Source organism: Chaetodon auriga, chromosome 20, assembly GCF_051107435.1.
Source record: "Chaetodon auriga isolate fChaAug3 chromosome 20, fChaAug3.hap1, whole genome shotgun sequence".
Lineage (NCBI taxonomy): Eukaryota > Metazoa > Chordata > Actinopteri > Chaetodontiformes > Chaetodontidae > Chaetodon > Chaetodon auriga.
The window spans coordinates 5,651,749-5,672,379 of record NC_135093.1 but is presented as its reverse complement, the minus strand read 5'-3'; the positions used below and the strand labels follow the sequence as shown (position 1 = coordinate 5,672,379).

Sequence of the window (20,631 nt, the reverse complement as noted above, 5' to 3'; positions counted from 1 at the left end):
AATCAACACATTTTCCATCTTCATCCACATGGAAATCGCTGCACGAGCAGGGATTTGGATTCTGGGTCTGAGGACTCATCAAAGTCTTACTGATCGACACTGGAAGAGGGTTTGTTGTCCATCTTTGAACATTTGGGTTAATGAGCTTCCTTCTTACGTATGCAATCAAACAAAACAGGCCTGTCTTCCAGAAAACGAGGCTCCTTGTCCCTTTTTTTCCTTCTTTCTCACTTCGTATGCAGGCATGTACTTATGTATGCATTTATGCTCGTGGGTATGTTTTTTTTTTTTTGAGTAATTTATTTTAATTATTATTAAAGAAGGAGCCCTGAATGATGCAACAAACCATTTTTCCAAGAAGTGATGCATCATGTTCAAATGCAACAAACAAAATCAATCAATAAGGATAAATAAAAGTCTCAGTGATGCTGCATTCGTCAGTGTTTTGACAGTGTCACTATCAATTTAAGGTGTTTCACATTTAATAATCGATTTTGGTCCATTACATGAGGAATTCATGTTTCCAAATACTGACGTATTTATAAATCTGAAACTCATTATTACAGTAACTGATGGGTTGCTAGTGAAACTGTCCTGCACTCAGCCCTGAAAATGGACATCACGTCACATCTGATGTGGGTAAGAAATAAATATGGATTCTTTGCTATCCAAACTCAAAACAGTGCGTGAGATCGACGTGACAGTTTATAGTCTGTTAGTGAGATAATACAGAGCTAAAATAACGAAGAAAGACAGCAGAACATTAACGTCTTCACACCCAAACACAGTGCAGCAGTGTTTCTGGTTCAGTTACAGTTTTGCAGCTACTTGGTCATGAACCAAGTTTTGGACATAAAAGTTAAGGGATGTTCCTGCACTGTCAAGAACTCACAGCACATCTTCAGCTGGAACCAATGGGCTTGGCCCGTGGACAGGAAGTATCAAAGTGCTAATGCAGTGATGGTTTCGGTCTTTTCCCTGGTTTTATCAACAGTACGAGCACCCTGATCTTTTTAGCGAAGGTGAGAAAACGGGGTTTGCACATACAGAGCTGACAGCAGAGGCCGGTTTAAACTTGTTCGTTTATTTGGAACCCTTCTCCAAATCACGTCTGTAATTTTTCCATTTCACAAAATATTTACAAAAAAAGATACTTTTATGTTGTTTTTTTTTCTCTTTCAGTTGACTGCTGTAACGGCTCCTCTTTAGGACGATGACAATTGCTTACATCTCACAGTCCAGTCTTTTAGAAAAAGTTCATGAAAAAAATCCTTCCACCCTTCTTTTCTTTCATACACTCGTTTTAAAACTGCATACATTTTCCCCCCATTGTTCTTCTTTTGAGTGCTTTAAAAAACTCTTCCTTGCATGCTTTCAGCTGCAAACAGGAAGCCAAGAGCTTGTGTGCTTATTGAGAGGAAGTGACATCTTTGCCCTGCAGGAAGTACAATTACAGCATCATCAGATCCTCCAGATGCTTGATTGGTTTGGTCTGTCCAGTCTTGCCTGTTTCTCTCAAATCAAAGAGTCACTCTAGACAAGCATGAAACCTACAGATGTACCAAATAACACAAAGTCATAGTAATTACTAAATGGAAACAGTCTTTGTCAGAAGAAGCTTTTCTGTCCTGTGGGAAGTCTGGTAGCAGTAAGGGAGTGCGAGGAATACGGACCAAATTCCCAAAACTCCAGGGTCGACCGGCCCTTCAGACGAAGCTCTAGTGTCCCTCTGTGGGTGAGCATCTGTTGTCCAGGCATAACAAGGCATCCACAAGTGCATTGTGGGTGTTCCATGGAAGAGCGTTTTGTGTTCAAGCTGTACGATCCATCCCTGAACTCGGCAAAGAAAGGAAGAAGTGCCATGACGATAAAAATCAAGAGACACGAAGGGACCGCGGCCCCTCTTTAAAGGATCTATCAAACAAAATGAGCTGGGCAGAGAAAAATGTGACGCTAATAACATAAGGCAACTGACCTCAGTACAGCTGGAGGGGTGATTATATCAGAGAGACGTGAGGCGCTAACTGGAAAGGTCAACACTGCTCGGTATTCTCTCGTTTCCCTTTAGCGTCAGCGAGAAGCCATGAGAAGATTTCCTAATTAAAGTTCATTTTCTATCAATCCGTCTCCTGCCCTATAAATTAAAAGATGCGCGTCACACCCTCCTCGGGCCTCTCCTGCTTCGTGCTTATGTGTAAAATGCTGAGCTAAGTTGTGCCAGAGTGAGCGGCTGTTTATGCATTTTACGTATAATACAGTACATGAAACACTGACGGAAAAGAACGAAAAGGAGAAAATAAAAACACAAAGAGATCAACCCTGCCCCCGAATGTGTCTACATCTGTGTGTGTGTGTGTGTGTGTGTGCGGACATAAATTTTAATATCTGAATGTGTGTGTAGTATAACTGCATTGTGTTTTTCCGGTTAATAAAATCAGTAAAGGTGTGCTGTTTTGGTGCCTGTCTCTATATCCAAGTGTGCGTGCGTGCGTGTGTGTGTGTGTGTGTGTGTGTGTGTGTGTGTCTACTCTGTTAACTGGTGACATAGTGCTTTGTCGAGGGCTGCCCATATAGCCCGTAAAAATCTGCATGTCTGTGTGTCTGTGAGGCGTCTATCCAGTCCCTCACTGCCAAGCCCTGCATGGACGGACCTCCAGAGGCCAGGCCGGGAGGAGGGGGGTAGTCCTGGGCGCTGACCCAGGGGAACGAGCCAGAGCGCGGGTACGGGGGATGGCTGCGGTGGCCCGACACCGAGGGCACTCCGGAGCAGTAGCAGTTATCCATCGTACACACCAGGATCTTCCGGCCTCCGTACTGAGGCAGCACGGCCTGCTGGGAGGAGTGCGAGGAGCTGCTGCCTCCAGGAGGAAAGTGCGAGGAGCCGAACACGGAGCCTGAATGGTGGTTGGTCAGAGAGCCGCTTCCGCTTCCTGTCCCGCCGCTCTCGCTGATGTGAGGCGGGCCGCAGGGGCCGAGAGGCTGCTGATTGGTAGACTGGCCTTCTCCGGAGGCGGAGCCGGAGCCCAGGTAGGGCTGCTTGGCTAACGATGAGGAGGAAGATGAGGAAGAAGAGGAGGAGTCCTTGAAACCTGGAGCGGCGTTTTTCCCGACGTTCCCGTTTCCCTCTGGGAAGGCAGTGGAATGTTTCCGTTTCTCTGCTCCAGAGCCGGAGCTCTGACCGCTGGGATACGCAGGAACAGACTGCAGGAAGGTCGAGGGAGGGGTGAGGGGAGCTGAGCGAGAGGAGAGAAGGTGGGAAATAAGACGACAGAAGTGGTAATTAAAAAAAAAAAAACACCTGGTAAATGTGCGCGAGATCTTACCTTCCAGCGTTCTCTTCAAGCTCTTCTCTCTTTTTGAGATTTCAGAGAGGAACAGTTTAGAGTTTAGATTCCCCACTTTGTAAGGAGGGAGAGTGCTGCCCACACATGCCTGAGACCTGCAACAAGTGCCAAGAGACATGCACGGTTCAAGATAAGACGTCAGCTTGGAAAAGTGTTACAGAGCCACGGGCTAAAAAGTAAAGCATTCGTTTGAAAACTCCTCTCACCTGTCTGTGAGGATTTTCACAGGCTTGGTGTTTTTCATGAAGCTCAGCTCCTCCGCCTTACTGAAGGCCGTGTGGATGGAGCTCAGCAGCTTCTGGGCCTCGTGGCGCTGCTCTCCCAGAGCCAAAACCTGGGCGGCGTTCTCCTGGCAGAACCGAGCCTGAGCCCGGTCCAGCGCCTCCAGTGTCCGGCCGAGGTCCTCCTCCAGGAGCTGGTGCATGCGCTGGTACTGCAGACGCACCTCCTCTTTCAGCTCACACACCCTGTCCTGTGGAGACACAAACATGGACACTGTGCAGAGGCTCTGGATATGTGCGTAGCTGCGTTCGCGCCCGTCGAGCAGAGTGTGAGAACGTACCTCCACCACACACTTGTCAGAGTCGAGCTTGCAGAGCTGCTCCTCGATCTCCTGCACTCGCTCCTCCACGCGCTCCTGCTGTCTCAACAGGCTTTGCTGTGAGGAGAGAAAGAAAAGTCTTAAGCTTCGGGAAGTTTTGACCTCAGCTAGCCACTAGCATCCCCCCCCCACGCCTGAGATATTAGAATCCGGGAGCCGGCTAATTTAGTCTCCATCTAACACACAATCCCTGTGGGGGAGGGGGGGTGCGCTGTCATAGCAACCAACAGCTATTTTGCGTTTGCATTAGTGACAGAGGACTAACGTTGGGGGGGCTGGGGGCGGCGAGCAGAGATAAATAAACGGGCACAGGGAGGCAGAAAAAGCTCCAGCGGCTCTCCTCCTCCTCTGCCTGCTTACTCTTTAAAAGATGTATTCACCCAGCAGAGGCTGCCCTGCGAGCTACGCCGATGTTGTGGCAACAACACTTTTCTAGGATGATGATTGCACGTAAACAACAGCAGACGCACGCTCGGGCCAAACTCAGATGCCCATCCGGCTGAGCTCGCAGTCAGAGTAAATAAAAAACAGAATTAAGGGCTCCATGCGAGCTCAGCGCTCCTTTATGTTGCTCCCTGCATTGTGAAGTCTCACAGTAGGAATGTCATTGACACAGATTTGCTAATCCTTCATGTTATTAATATTTAATGTGAGATATGAATAATCCTCAATCAACATTTAATGAACGAGAAGCTCGCTGATAAGATGGAACAGAGCAAAATACTGTGGTGACGCCAATATGACCCAGATTCAAACAAACCAGACTAAGAGCCTGCAGTCAGGCGTCCTCACGCTGTTTTTAGGCACAGCAGCACTTTGAGCTACATGCTAACATCGGCATGTTCACAATGACAATGCTAATGTGTGTATGCTAGGCAGGTGTAAGGTTTACCACATTCATCGTCTTAGCATGATGTGTTAACATTTGCTAATTAGCACAAAAGAATAGCAGCAAAAACCAGAGTATTTTGTCAGTGGGGCTGTGAGCCTGCAACCAACGATTATCTTCATTAATGATTAATCTGCCCATTAATGTGTCAATTCATCGATGAGTTTAGTCTTTAGTTAAAGTCCATAAAATGTCAAAAATGGGGAAAAAGGCCCTCGTAATTTCCCAGAAGATGAAATCTTCAAAAATTCCTGTTTCGACCAATTATCAGTCAAAACCAAAAGATGTTTTGTTGGCTGTCACAGACAAACAAAAGCAGCAAATCATCACATTTCAGACGCTGGAGAACATCAGCTCATTTATTTTCATTTCATTTTCTGCATCAAAGCGGTTGAAAACGGGGGTGGGGTGGGGGGGCTGCATCTGTAATTAATCCCACAAATCAATAATCTGTTGTTTTGCACATGCTGAAGGTCGGTTCACCATCATCATCATCATCATCATCATCATCACTACCCTCTCATTCTGATCAAATAGCAGCTGATTTTATCATTAGTGATCAGCTGCTGTCGAGCCTGGAATGAAAACCTGCACACTCGTGGGTCTCTGTGGCACATGGTTGGAAACCACTGCCCTAGATATCTCTCTCTCTCTCTCTCTCTCTCTCTCTCTCTCTCTCTCTCTCTCTCTCACACACACACACACACACACACACACACACACAGTTGGCATGTTGGATCCAGGACTGTGACCTGGTTGTGCTGATTGATTGAGTTAGGCTCCGAGCAGAAGCCAAGGGAAAAACAGGGTCGAAGGAGCCGAAGCTTCCCAGAGGGGGGTGGCAACTAAATGTATGGGATACCTTTGGGGAAGGGAGGGACGGAGGGGGTGGGTGGCGGTGGGTATGAAGTATAAAGAGGGGAGGGTGCTCTTTAGCTGTCATTTCACCACAGCGACTTCTCCATCAGAGCCACCAGAGCAGGAGAGCAGAGCCAGGGGGAAGGTCGGTCCTCGCCTGGAGTGGCTGGTGGATGGTGGGAGTGAGGTTGGGGGGTGGGTTCACTGTGGGTGGTGTATGCGTGTGTGCGTGGGAGGGAGTCCAGTCTGCATTCCTTGATTGCATTGAACATGGAGGATGTATTTGTAATCATGAGCACGAGGACAAATATCTAAAACAAAGATTATGGATTAGGGTCGATGGAGCTAAAATCAATCGAGATTATTTTTCTGATATCTATAAAATGCAGTTTTATTGTGGAAATGATTTAGCAGAGGTGGCACCTCGTGCCTGTGATGATTTATTTAGTAGAAGAGGGCCTAAACAAAAGCCCAGCTCCAGTGGATTTATCAGGATCTTTGCCCTATTTACCCTATGAGGTCATTTAGAAACAGCGTCATTACAGTCCAACAGATTCTGAGGCTGACATATAACAAAACACAAACACTTCTGATAAGAGCTGCAACAAACAGTCGATATATTGATTGACACAAAATTAATCAGCTACTATTTTGATCATCGTTTGTTCATCAATTCCAGCTTCTCTAATGTCTGATTCGATGCTTTTCTTTGTCTTTCATCAGAGTAAACTGATGATCTTTGTGGTTTTGGACTTGATGGCGCAAAAGATATGACATGAAGACGTCACTGCGGGACTGTGGGAAATTATAATCAGCATTTTTCACAATTGTATGGAAAAAAATGATTTATTGATTAATCAAGGAAATAGCAATCAGATTAACTGATGATCAAAACAATCGTTAGCTGCAGCCCGCCGTTGGTTTACGACTTAATACCTGCAAAACTAAAGGCATCCCCAATTTTTGGTTGTGGTTGTGAGCATGTTGGCATGCAGCCCTTCCCTGTAATGATGATACGGTTTCCAAAGCCTTGAACGCACATAAACGAATATTTAGCAGAACGTTTTCCTCTGCGTTTTGTGCTGCTTTGTGTAATGAGCATGTGTCTGAAACAACAGTGGTGGACTACCGGTTAGCTTTGGTTTGCTTAGCACTGCTAGGCTGTGTGCCAGAGAGGTGTTAAATCACTACAACTAAAAAATAACTTGCTGGTATCGTCTGTATATTTAAGATACTACTGCCAAAGAAAAATGAGAATCTTCTTCTCTGGTTGATTCGAGGTAAAGGTAAACATTGAGAGGTGAAAACCAGCATTAATCGAGTTCTATCACTCAGCCTGATGACAGATAATGTACGAAAACCTTTAAATGTGAAGGACTTTGGTAGCCCAGCTTTTAAATTCAGACCGGGCCCCACCCAACGGCCCTTCCTGCGCCCCAGGCGACCGATTAACTATACAAAAAGCTGAGTCATAGCATTGGCCACAGGAAATACACCCAAGCATGACACAGTTGACACCTAACAGGGTGTAGGGTGAACTGCATGAGTCAGTCAGCAGTGGAGCTTCATGGTTCTCCTTCTGACTGAACTGCCCCGTCATACACCCCTTTGAAACTGAAAAAAAAGTGGGAGGAAAACCAATCCAACCTCCTCTCAAACCAAGGACAGACCCCAGGAAGGGAAGAGGTTAATAAAAAACCCCAAGTAGACCGCAGAATCAAGTGACAAATCACTTTAATCCCCCTTCCCCTTGTCTCCACTCCCACCCCCCGCTCACAACTGGCGATCCCTGAGCTAGGATGCACCTGTGCTGGGGAGATAAGGCCCTCTGAGGGCCCCTCATTGTTCCACCCTCGACTGCATTGTTTGTCATTCCAACAGATGAGAATGGAGGCTGGAGTGGATCACAACTGAAAATGCACAGGACTCTCACACAGACGCTAAAAAAAAGAAAAAAAACACACTCGAAATGCAATTGTTTGTTAAAATGGGAAATTCTGTTTTTTGATTGAGTTACTGATCCTGTAAATACATAAAGGACTGAGAGCAGATCACAACAGCTTTGTTCCCTTAAGTCTCTCTATGGTTCTTTCATATGGCAGGAAAGACATTAAAGTATGCCCTTTGTTCTGCTGATGTTTGCTTGACAACTACAAAGTAAAAAATTAAAAAATGACCTCACCGGTTTGTGTGATGCTGTTATAAATGCACAAAGCTGCACTCTGGTACTTGAATGGGCACTTAGCCAACGCGTATTGATCACTGATGAATTGACAAATTCTTGCAAGCAGGGCCACAACTAACGACTACTTTCATTATCTATTAATCTACTAATAACCTTCCCGTCCATCAGAGCCGACGCAGCCCAAAACCCAGAGATTCACTTTAATATCACTGAATATATTATTCACATTTGAGAAGCTGGAACCAGTGGATTTAAACAAATATGCCTGTTTATGTGTACGACATAAAACTCTCCTTACTCTGATGTCGTTGCGGCGCAGCTCCACGTCAGTGACGGCGTGGCCGTGGCTGGGGTGGCAGCGGGCGAAGCAGCAGTACTGACACACGGCCGTCTGCTCGGCCTCGCAGTGATACAGCCTGTACTCGTCGTGCTGCAGGCAGGTCCACGCCTTCACCGCCTCGGCCTCCACCAACAGGTGCCCGAGGGCCGAGCACGGCTGCTGCAGGTGCGTCTGGACGTGGGACTGGCAGCACGGGGCGTTGCAGCGCAGGCAGACCTTCACTGCGGGGAGCGGCGGGCCTCGGCGGCACAGGATGCAATGCAGCGCCGGCGTGGTGGCTTTCTCCACGCTCAGGGCGTTGTACTTCTCGACTATGTTGGACAGTTTGTGGTTCTTCTCCAGGCTGGGCTTCTGCGTGTAAGCATGATTGCACTCGGGGCAGCGGGCCAGCGAGGAGTCTTTGGCCCAGGCCTCGCTGATGCAGCCCCGGCAGAAGTTGTGCTTGCAGGGCAGCTGGATGGGATCTGAGAACACGTGCAGGCAGATGGGGCAGATGAGCTCCTCCTCAAAACAGTTCCTCCACGTCTCAGCCATGTCAGAGGCCATCATGCTGCGGGCAGGCATACACTAACCGTCCTCCACTTCCACCAGACCTCTAGGCCTCTGTCTGTCCGTCCTCGCAAAGAAACCTGACACTCTCAAAACAAGTCTTGAGAAAAAGATTAAAAAACGGGCCGCGGAGAGAAGATCAGCCCGTGTATTTCAACCCTTGGGACCACATCGGACGAGTCTCCCTGACAGACCTCGAGTATTGCTTATTGCTGCAGCATGAAGGCAAATTCCAGAAAATTGACCAGAGAAGGCTTCAGGCGAGGATGACAACACCTTGGTGATTTCAACACACACAGCAGGGGCTGACGTTATGCAGATTACAGTAAACGGTGCTTTCCTTCCCTCTAGATCACTCTCTCTCTCTCTCTCTCTCACACACACACACACAGTGGGCCTGCCTTTACAGCTTCTGTGTGTTTATAGGCCTACAGGAAGCTAAAAAGCCTGCCAGTTACAGGTAAACCATGAAATGCAAACAAGGCACGGAGAACTGAACGTCTACACAATCACTGATACGACCATGAGGTGAATCGATCTCTGTATAGCGCAGGAAAAGACACTTGATCCCTCTCTGCTGCTGATCGGGCCCTTACCTTCAGAGCTTCCTTCACTTCAGCCTCGGATTATGATCGACTGTGGACCAATTCAGACCAACAAACGAAGCATGAAAGCCACGAGAAAGGACCGCTCCGGTCCACACCCTGATTACCATTCACACACACACACACACACACACACACACACACACAGCTTTTTAAACCTGAATCTGTTTTTATCAGGACGTCAAGGACGCTCGATCCCCTCAGCAATCCCAACGCAGCGCAATGCTTTTGTCCGCTGAATCATAAATAAGCATCCGAGGAGCCTTCACCTGCAATTTAATCACACGTACAACCAGCGACGGCTTGGCACTGGACGAGAAACGCAGTTTTCCACCTCAGACGAGCAGCACAGGTAGCAGCAGCCCTCCACTCGGACATAAAAGCGACATTTCTATTTGATGAATAACCGCCTGCTATGTGGCACAGCTCGCATATCTGCACACAAGGCCTCGGCTCTCCTGCCAGGTTTCTGTCGACAACAAAGGCCTTATAATCTCATTAGACAGAAAATCACAGCCGGGCCATCATTTCGAGCCTGTTTACTGCATAGTTAATGGTTTTAATAGTCGAGTCCAGCTCCTGCGCACAAAACAAAGGGTTTCAGGATCCGCAGGAATGTTGGCTGCTGCTGCGGAGCCTTTTGCTTTCCCCCCTCCGACACATCTATCAAATATCTCCCGACCCAAAGATGATGATGATTATTATTATTATTATTATTATTATTTCTGTCCAGCTCCGGCCTCGTTTTCCTCTGGTCTCCACCTTATTCGCCTATTATCGCCTCAGCCTTTAGCCAACAACATATTTTTCTACTTCCTTATCTCGATTAAAATCGTGTAAATTACCTCAGACGTCACCTCACCATTTTCCACCATAGCACAGGTACAGATCAACACTAGATTGGCCCTATTTTCCGACGAGGACGGAGGCTGCTGGTGCGAGCTGTGGTCATTATCTTTAAAGAGCAGCCATATTTATATGTTTGACTAATAGAAATACAAAAATATACCCTGCTAATCTTAAAGGGGACGTCGCTTTTCTGTCCTTGTTAGGGGTAGCTGTCATCAGCCATCTTGCAAATCCTCATTTAAAAAAAAAAGAGGAGATATCCGCCGTGGAGAGGTTATTTCACCAAAGCTGCTTTTCGGTGGCTGACCTACACAGAAACATCAAAGTCCCGTCTTTAGAAAGGAAAAACACGCCTTTTTGTCGGGATTGTAGGTCCAAACGCAGCAGGCTCGACGTGGTTATTTTTTCGTGGACTTATCTGGTCGCTGTGTCCGGTGTGAGTCGGCTTCGTGGTTCATAAAAATCCAACACGGTTGTGAATAATAATTGGTGTTTTCTCCCCCCCTTTCTTTCTCTGTCTCTGTCGGTCAGCTTTAGAGAGAGCAGGAATGCAGGCGAGCTGGACTAGTCTCCAAAGCAGCGTCAAGGAAGCCAGCGGAACATCGCATTTCCGGTGTCGCTTTTCAAAATAAAACCCATTTTGAGCGTGACAACTGAGGTCAAAGGAAATAATCTGGTTGTGAAACACTTAAGTACACATGCTGAATCATTTATGAACACTAAAACATCCAGCGTACCTGCAACTATAAATACATTTTTTCTAGATTAAATACACAGTTTTTCCATGATATGTTTATGTACTTACTCAAGTACTGCAGCCTACTTCAATACAAAGTTGCTTGTATTCTACTTGAGTATCTCCATTTTATTCAACTTTATACTCCACTACATCACAGAAGCAAGTATTGTCTGACAGCTTTAGTTACTGGTTACTTTTCAGATTACAACATTTAATATCCTTCCTGTTCCGCCAAAACCACGTATCTCAATATGATATATTGTTGTAGATTAAACCGTGTATAAAGTAGTTAAATGGTTTTACTGCAGTACTTTAACTTTTCATATTTGGAGTGGATTTTGCTGATAAAATAAACATGTTTTACTTAAGTAAGGGTTTGAATGCAGGAGTATTTTCAGTGCGGTATTAGGTACTTTTACTTGAGTAAAAGACTGGTAGTCTTCTTCCATCACTGCTGTTTTTTTAATGTGTACATACCATCATCATCATAATTGTCAATTATAAATGAAAGCATGCATTAACATGTATATAGATCTGTATGCACGCATATAGTGTACATGATCACCTACTGCACGTGTACAAAGTAATACATTAATCATTCAGTATTTACTCCAGGATGTTGTTGTTCATAGATACTTCGTATACACACATTTATACACAGATCTATTTGTTCTCATACTTGTATGAACATTATTTTTTAGCTCTTTGCTCGGCCTTGATGTTCTTGTTTTTAGCTGTATGTTCACGTAACACTGAGAGCAACTTCAAACCGGAGTCAAATTCCTTGCATGTGTCCACATGGTTGGCCAATAAAGCTGATTCTGATTCTGATTATAGCTCAGCGTTACTCAACCAGGGCTGGGTGGGACTCACTCACAACAAGTTACAGTGACAGTGTTCGTCGCAATGAAGAAACATGACACCCGGTGCAACAGTGTGGCTTGTGTATGAGTTGTTAATAGTTCTTGGAGAACAATGGACGACTATGGCATGTATATCTCATGTATATCTAAGTGTGGAATACAGTAAGACTTTAACACCATGTGTTCAAATCAAGGGTAGTTGAATATTTGCTGGCACGCAGGCAGAAAAGGCATGCAGGCATGAGGGATGAAAACTAATCACACACTGCATTCATTTGCAGTATTGAATTCTAGATTCTGGATGGTGTAAAAGAACATGAATAATATTTTTGTTAGTTACTTATTTGTGATTCCTATGCAACAAAAGTTTCACATCTACACACAGACTGCATGACAGCCGCATCGTTCTGCTTTATGTTGAAGCCCAATCACGGAGCTTCCTGTATGATTCAGGCTGTCTCCCGCTGACCTGACGCAGTTTCTCGGCAACATCAGCCACCCCCTCCTCCCCTCTCCTCCCTCCCCTCCCTCCCTCCTTCCGGATCAATGCTACAGCCGTCACGTGACCTGTCACACAACTGATGTGTGTCACGTTTTAACCGGGAGGAGCTGGGGGAAGAACTGGGGAGGAAGGGCAGGAAATCATACTTAAAAGGCTTACTGCATTTGTTAATGGCCTGGGCGCTCGTGATGTTCCTCTGGGGCAGTGCTGCATGTGTGTGTGTATGTGTGTGTGTGTGTGTGTGTGTGTGTGTGTGTGTGTGTGTGTGTGTGTGTGTGTTTCTGCAGGTTGGTGTTGCAGGAAAATATGACTGTAATATTCCTGTATTATTCCCTCAGACACTGAAGGTGCATTTCACATTACTGAGGTCAACACTAGACTAAAACTAGTGGGGATGGGGTCAATTTATGGTGGCAATATGTTTTTTTTATTCTGAAATATATGAAATAACACACACTTAGGACAAACACTATGATATTTCACACTCGCAGTGGTCGAGGAAGTATTCAGACCCTTTACTAAAGGAAAAGTAGTAATGCTGCATCATGAAAATACTACACTTCAGTTAAGTCCTGCTTCAGGATTTTTTTTTATCAAAATAAAAGTAAGTATCATACAGGCTTAAAGGAGGATATACAGGATTAGTCGACTGACTCTCTGACGATCAATGAATCATTCCATCGTGTCATTTTTAAAGGGTAACGCCCCCCCCAAAAAAATCTCTGGTTCAATCTTCTCAGTAGTGAGAATTTGCTGATTTCTCTGTTTGTATTGTTTTAAATTGAATATTTTTGGGTTTTGGTCCGTTGCTCAGACCAAACAGGACATTTGAAGACTATTTGATGACATTTTAGAGAGTAAATAACTAATCTAGGAAAGAATCAGAAGATTTAGCGACAATTAAAATAGTCGTTAGCAGCAGCCCCACAGAAAATGCTGCAATGCTTCAATGTTCAAGAAGCATTTTAATACTACATTTGGTCAGGGAGCCGTATTTTACCTGTTCAGTTTACAGAGTTTCATCAGCATCATAAGGATGCTTCATATTTAACAAGACGTTCATATGGTTTGTATGTAAAATCTACTATAATATTAAAAACTAAAAGTACAATATCTCCCTCTGAGATGCGTTCAGATCACTGTGAAAATACTTCACTACAAATAAACCTCACTTAAGTTAAAGTGTATGAGTATTTATCAGCACAATTTACGGAAATTACCTAAATGTTTCCATACACTCACAAGGTTTGACAACACTGTGAAACCGGCCTGTAAGATACTGGCTGGGAACTCCCTTTAACTCCCTACATACGTGATGGAAGAGTATTCCCATCCTTTATTTAAATAAAGCTTTAAATACCACAGTGTATACACACAAGTACATACAAGTACTGAATTCAGAATTTTACTTCAGTACAGAAGCATCAACAACTAATGTACTTAAAACATGAGAAGTAGAAGTGATCATAGAGAGCAGCCCTGTCTTACTTGATAAAAATCATATTTTTGAATCTTTATCACTGCTGCATGAACACATGAGCAGCATGTTAATGTTGTAGCTGTTTGAAAGGGACAAAATTTAAACTAGTTTATATATTGTTGGGTAACTTAATGTATACCAGTGCATCATACTGTCATCAAATATATAAAAATATTGCTTTGAGTGTAAAATCTTTCCCGAGCCATAGATTTAACACAGCCACAGTCCACAGGTGTAAGAGCAGTAATACCACTGTGTAGAAATACTCTGTTACAAGTACAAGTTTTATTTAACTGATAATAATGTAGTAGGGAGTATTTCCCTGTGAAACATGGAGCGGTAGAAGAATAAATCAACGCTCAGTCAACGGCCGTCACACTAAACTCTGATACAAATAACATGAAGAATTTCAAAAATTTCATAAACTGGAGCACAAAGATTAAACTTAAACCCATAAAGGTTAAATTCAGACCAAACGAAGGCCTCCACTCCCAGCATGCCTTGCTGCTGTGTTTCAAGTGTCAGTTAACCAGTGCGGAGTTTCCATTGTGTATGTCCACGAGATGAGTTTGCTTTGATTTAATCATTAAGTGGTATCAACAACACACCAGTGATGAGTCAGATGGAGCCGGCGGAAGAAGACGGAGGCGGGAGAGATGGCGGAAATGGAGTCGGAGCGGGAGTCAGCAAATGAATTTGAAAGTGACGACAAGAGAGATTCGAGTCCAGTCAGTGAAAGAACAATGAGGTTTATGAGGCAGGGGAGCCGGCAGTGACACAGATGCATTTTTTAAGGATCCACGTGAGGTCGGGAAGTTTGCGGGAGAAAAACTCTGAGATGTTGGATCAGGCAAGTATACGAGCAGTGGGCTGAGCTCTGCTGTCAGGAACACAGACATGCTGCAGCAGCCCGTGGAGGAGTCAGAGGATGTGGGAGATGAACAGCAACCGAGGAGCCTGCACTGTGAGGGAAATCGTCATGCCGAGTCAGCAAAGTGTCCACAAAGAAGTAAGGAAATAAAGGTGAGAAAGATCAGAGCAGAAAAGGGTTTGTCAAACGCTGAAGATGAAGACTTTGGGCATTTATCGCCATGATTAACTGACATACAGAGGAAGTCAGAAAGAATGAAGCAGGTGCTGGATGCTGACATATCTGGAGAAGATCTAGATGCTACTCTGAGGGAAGGGTTTGCACCAGCTGGGTTAGAGGATGGACACGGTCGCGAATGAGATCACTTTGAGTGGATGCTGAAAAGAGTTTTTACGGTGAAGCTGTTAGAAACCAGTAGGTGGCGGTAACGCAGCTTATGTGGATGCCAACCGCCCTTAAACTCCACAGAAGAAGAAGCAGCGCATGACACTGCTCTGAGTTGTCCTCTGATCAGATAAATCTTAAAATAAATAGATCCACGGACTGTAAAATAATGAATTTATTTCAATTCAGTGTAAAATAGTGAATGTATTTCACACTCCATGAATCAGGTTCATTAAAAAGGGCAGGAATTACCATCACTGACTACTAGAACACCACAATTTAGATCAATGATCATCTATTTTACTAAATATCAAAAGTAACTTTGATCAGAAATGAAGCATGAAATTATTGATTACAGATATACTCTTGACTTACAACAGACTCTAATTACAATTCTAGCATTATATCTCTCTGCATGCTGCTCATACAATTTCAAACCCTATTAATATTTCTTTATTTTTCACATGAATAGAAAGCCCCACAAATGCAGGGCATCAAAAAATTGGGTAAAACTCTTGTTGTTCCACTCCACGGAAATCTTTAGTAAAAGGCGAAAGATTTATACGATCTGAAGTGAAACAAGAGTGATCTACCCTCGACGGCTCAGACAGATCGACCTGACTGGCGACAATACGACTTTAAGTCCTGGTTGAGAGTCAAACTTACTCACAACAATCCACACAATGTGTGAATAAAGAAACAGAAATAAACCAACGTGGGCTTTTAATGTTAAAAACAAATCTTAAGTTTGTTTAGCATTACTTAGCGATTCATGCTATGGAGCAAGGCATGATGGGAAGGTATTTTCACTTCCGGGTTATCTAGCATTAAAGCTTTACACCAGTCATTTTGGTGAATTTAAAAAGACTCAGTTCCTCAGTGAAATGATAGATAGCACACACACACACACACACACACACACACACACACACACACACACACAGCTGGGTGTCTATTATTGAGAGACAGACGTGTAAATGAGCTACTGACTGTAAACTACTGTCATTCAAATAAACCTCTTTTCAACAGACACGTTCATTCATTGTTGTGGCCACACAATTGAAAAGACAATGAGTGTTTAACACTGACAGGCAGAACGTGCAGAAAGACGCAGAACTTAGGAGAAAGCATTAAATAATTTGACTTTACTCTTAAAATGAAGCAACAGAAAGAAGTTGGTAGAAAATACATTAATGATCATGCAGACATCGTACTGAAATAAGACCGAAACCACGACACCCAGCTGATGCAACATCAAGGCTGTTTCTGAGAATCAAATTTAAGCTACTTCATATTTTTTAACAAATGAAACAAGCCCCGCACTGAAGCAGGGCATCAAAAAATTGAGTCAAACTCTTAGTGATCCTCTCCACGGAAATCTTTAGTAAAAGGCGAAAGATTTGTACGATCTGAAGAGAAATCAGAGTCATACCTACAGCTCAGTTCAGAGACTGGTGCCATTCGTGGGGACAAGCACTTAACCAATGGTCTGCTGTTGATGCCACTACATAAAACAACTAAATAAAACATAAAACAAATAAAATAAAGCTCATCTTGTGGAAATACATCGCAGTGCTGATGACTGGAAACTTCACACTGGTTAACTTTGAGACTTCAAATGCTATTTTCACGTTGTGACGCAAGGCATGCTGGGAGTGGAGGACTTCATGTTGTATTGGTTTTAATTATTATTATTTTTGACCATTTTTGATTTAAGTTTATACATCCAATCCAACTGCACCGGTGTACATTCAGACTACAGTGTCACAGAGGAAAACTCTCCATATTGTTTGTATTAAAGTTTTAGAGTGAATGGTTTGGATGCATCTTGTCCCCATGTATTTGAGTGCACTGACTTAGCACCATTAGCTTAGCTTGAAGACTGGAGGCAGGGGGAAACAGCTAGCAGGCTCTGTGCAAGGGTGACAAAATTCATTGTAGCACTTCTGAAACTTTAGATTAGCGCAGCATGTTAGCATTAACATGCTATATTTGTTCTACAAAATCCAAACGTATAAACAAGAATGCAGTTTTATGGAGGTTTTGTGCCAGACTATTGCTAGTTGGGACCAGTGGCCAAGCAACCAGTGAGTTAGCAGCTTCCCATTGCTTTCAGTCTGTATGCTATGCTAAGCTAACCAATTGCTGGCTGTAGCTTCATATCTACTGTAGCGTGGTATCAGTCTTCTCATATAACTGTTTTTCAAGAAAGCTAACTGGCTAAGCTAACATGTTGAATATTTATCTAAAAAAAGGCTCTTTAGGATCTGACATTTTTTGATCTTTGCTGATTTCCAGCTGCGATTGGTGTGAATCCTGTATGCTACAGTCTTTATTTCATGTTGGACTTGCGTTAAATGCCTATGTTTGTTTCTGTCATAGATCCACATAAAGAAATGCAAACAAAACAGAACTGCTTAGGATCGCAAGAGTCCTGCTTCCTGTTTATGAGTCTCTCAGACACATTTCATCAGTACATTACATTGCTCTGATCTGTCCTCTGATCGATTAAAATGAATTTCACTCAGTTTTATGATGTTCTGTTAATCGTGGGGCCTTTTAGTTTTGTTAGATATCGCAACTGCTTTTGAATAACAGGCAATAGTACTTTCCTGGGCTTGTATATCTAGAAGTACTGCCAGCTACTTGTATTTGAAGCATTTGCAGTAATCACTGTGCAGAGCAGTCCCTTTCAGAGTGTTTTAATGTGTGACATATTATTCAGTCATAACCACCCATTAAACTTTTTTTTTTTTTTTTTTAGGTTACAATAGAGTGGAGTGCTGGCGCGATACTACTCTCCACGTGGAGCAGCACTCCTCTTGACAAAGGAAAACACATCAAATTATGATAAGTTTAGACACGTGAGAATTAACAATACGACATATACGTACTACCACACCACCTACTTCACTTTATTTTTCACATAAATAGAAAGCCCCACAAATGCAGGGCATCAAAAAATTGGGTAAAACTCTTGTTGTTCCACTCCACGGAAATCTTTAGTAAAAGGCGAAAGATTTATACGATCTGAAGTGAAACAAGAGTGATCTACCCTTAGCGGCTCAGACAGATCGACCTGACTGGCGACAATACGACTTTAAGTCCTGGTTGAGAGTCAAACTTAGTCACAACAATCCACACAATGTGTGAATAAAGACACAGAAATAAACCAATGTGGGCTTTTAATGTTAAAAACAAATATTAAGTTTGTTTAGCGTTACTTAGCGATTCATGCTATAGAGCAAGGCATGATGGGAAGGTATTTTCACTTCCGGGTTATCTAGCATTAAAGCTTTACATCAGTCATTTTGGTGAATTTAAAAAAAGACTCATTTCCTCGGTGAAATGATAGACAGTACTGTCACATATGTCATTCCAGGCTGTGTTAGCATTCCCAATTTTAAATAATAACGTAATATTATATTACAAATATAATAGAAATATTACAATTTCGGAAGGATACGCCGTCTCACTCTCTCTCGCGCGCACCCACACACACAAAGAGCTGGGTGTCTATTATTGAGAGACAGACGGGTAAATGAGCTACTGACTGTAAACTACTGACAATAAAAAAAAAAAAAACCTCTTTTCAACAGACACGTTAATTCATTGCTGTGGCCACACAACTGAAAGGACAATTGAGTTTTAACACCGAGAGGCAGAACGTGCAGAAAGACGCAGAACTTAGGAGCAAGCATCAAATTATTTACCGTCCTCCTCGAATTAAACAATAAGAAGAAAATGGTGGATTATACGTTTTTGACTGGACCGACATTGACTTAAAACTGAGACCAAATAACCCACTATAGGATTTTATGAGATCATATCAGATTGACGTATTCAAAAGCCATTTTCTTTAACAAATGAAACAAGCCCCGCACTGAAGCAGGGCATCAAAAAATTGAGTCAAACTCTTAGTGATCCTCTCCACGGAAATCTTTAGTAAAAGGCGAAAGATTTGTACGATCTGAAGAGAAATCAGAGTCATAATTGCAGCACAGTTCAGAAACCGGTGCCATTCGTGGGAACGAGCACTTAATCACTGGTCTGCTGTGGATGCCACTACGTAAAACGACTAAATAAAACATAAAATAAAGCTCATCTTGTGGAAATACAGTGCAGTGTGTGCTGATGAATGGAAACTTCACCCTGGTTAACTTTGAAACTTGAAATGCCGTTTTCACGTTGTGACGCAAGGCATGCTGGGAGTGGAGGACTTCACGTTCGACTGATTTTAATTATTTTTCACCATTTCTGCTTTAAGTTTACAAATCCAATCCAACTACACCAGTGTACACACGGACTACAACGCCACAGTCGAAAACTCTCCATATCGTTTGTATTAAAGTTTTAGAGTGACGGACTTCCCAAAGCCTACAGATTTCATGCAGAACAGCGTCTCCCTGCGGTAACACACCGCACAAAAAGGCTGAATTTCTCCTGTTTGCAATTTGCACAGGCCCTGACATTTATGACTAATTGCATAACAAATACCAGGCATTCATAAATATAAAATAAAAACTCCAGCACGTCACGTGGTGTCTCTGGTATAATTTGGTTGAATGGTTTGGACGCATCTTTCTTTATTATTAACAATTAAAATAACAGAAATAAGGGATACCACTGCAACAAGTGACGTTACGACAGGATACTCCAGACACAAACATAACTCGAGTAAAGCACTCACAATCTATGAACGAGGTTTTAAGAAATAGACTACAGAAACAGACGACATGAATCCACGAATAGTTAGTATAAAGGATACTTAGCTTACCTGTTAAAAGTTACGTTGTCAAAATTGGGCAACTTGAGATGAGGTCGTTAAAATCCATTTTCCAAACGCAGGTCACTCTCAGACGAGTTATGGCGAGTTGAATAAGTTGTCTTCCTTATACTTGAACGACAGCAGCTGAAACATCATGTTCCTTTGTCGCTCCTTTTCTTTCTGATGTTTTTCTTGGCGCTCCATGATAAATCCCAAAATCCGCCATGACGACTGTGACTGTTCACTTACCGAACTAACTTGGCTGACCTCTGCCCCCTGCTTGACCTTTGGCCTTCCGTCAAGTTGCCGAAAACTCACGAGACGTTAAAAAAATAAAAATAAAAAATAAAAAAAATAAATAAAAAAATTGACGAGAGGCTTAAAAGTAGCGATATGAATATTATCACATCTTGACGGATTTCTGGAACCATTTCAGTGCCAGGTGATTCATCTCAGCAGAGGCCGTCCGTTCACAGGTGTTACGACGTATCCTGTCACCCTTCAGGTTCTGTGACCCAACCGCGAATAGCTATTTTGCTAATGTAAGTGGTTTTATCGCATCACGTAGTTCGCCTCCACAATGGTGCTCCCATATATTATTTTGTCACCAAAAATGGTGACCCTGTATATTAAGATATTAGATACAGAGAGTCACAAACTTTAGTGTACAGGCCTGTCTGTAGAGCACCGAGTTAGCGCCATTAGCTTAGCTTGAAGAGTGGAGGCGGGGGGAAACGGCTAGCAGGCTTTGTCCAAGGGTAACAAAATCCATCGCAGCACCTCCGAAACTTTAGATTAGCGTGG

The 20,631-nt window shown here is 43.4% G+C and overlaps 1 protein-coding gene and 4 non-coding genes across 5 annotated transcripts; all 5 read right to left on the bottom strand.

Annotated features, from left to right (window-relative positions):
• Positions 1–1,063: 1,063 nt before the first annotated feature.
• trim8b (tripartite motif containing 8b) lies at positions 1,064–10,813 on the bottom strand. Its single transcript, XM_076759723.1, has 5 exons — positions 8,176–10,813; positions 3,907–4,002; positions 3,551–3,816; positions 3,324–3,439; positions 1,064–3,233 (listed from the first exon to the last, which is right to left on the bottom strand). Exons 1-5 carry the CDS (start codon positions 8,779–8,781, stop codon positions 2,533–2,535), a joined length of 1,785 nt encoding a protein of 594 aa, XP_076615838.1. The 5' UTR covers positions 8,782–10,813; the 3' UTR covers positions 1,064–2,532.
• Positions 10,814–15,533: 4,720 nt separating this feature from the next.
• LOC143339566 (U5 spliceosomal RNA) lies at positions 15,534–15,647 on the bottom strand. Its single transcript, XR_013079336.1, has one exon. It is a non-coding gene; the product is annotated as a U5 spliceosomal RNA (small nuclear RNA).
• Positions 15,648–16,372: 725 nt separating this feature from the next.
• On the bottom strand, positions 16,373–16,488 carry LOC143339568 (U5 spliceosomal RNA). Its single transcript, XR_013079338.1, has one exon. It is a non-coding gene; the product is annotated as a U5 spliceosomal RNA (small nuclear RNA).
• Positions 16,489–17,995: 1,507 nt separating this feature from the next.
• Positions 17,996–18,109, bottom strand: LOC143339565 (U5 spliceosomal RNA). Its single transcript, XR_013079335.1, has one exon. It is a non-coding gene; the product is annotated as a U5 spliceosomal RNA (small nuclear RNA).
• Positions 18,110–18,933: 824 nt separating this feature from the next.
• On the bottom strand, positions 18,934–19,049 carry LOC143339567 (U5 spliceosomal RNA). The gene has a single exon (XR_013079337.1). It is a non-coding gene; the product is annotated as a U5 spliceosomal RNA (small nuclear RNA).
• Between the last annotated feature and the right edge of the window lie 1,582 nt (positions 19,050–20,631).

Bases quoted from the DNA above. Each gene is read 5' to 3' on its own strand.
- trim8b (XM_076759723.1), bottom strand. From the start codon at position 8,781: ATGCCTGCCCGCAGCATGATGGCCTCTGACATGGCTGAGACGTGGAGG. The intron at 4,003-8,175 runs GTAAGGAGAGTT...CTCTCCTCACAG, and splicing joins TGCGCCGCAACGACATCAGA to CAAAGCCTGTTGAGACAGCA. The intron at 3,440-3,550 runs GTGAGAGGAGTT...CACTTGTTGCAG, and splicing joins GTGAAAATCCTCACAGACAG to GTCTCAGGCATGTGTGGGCA.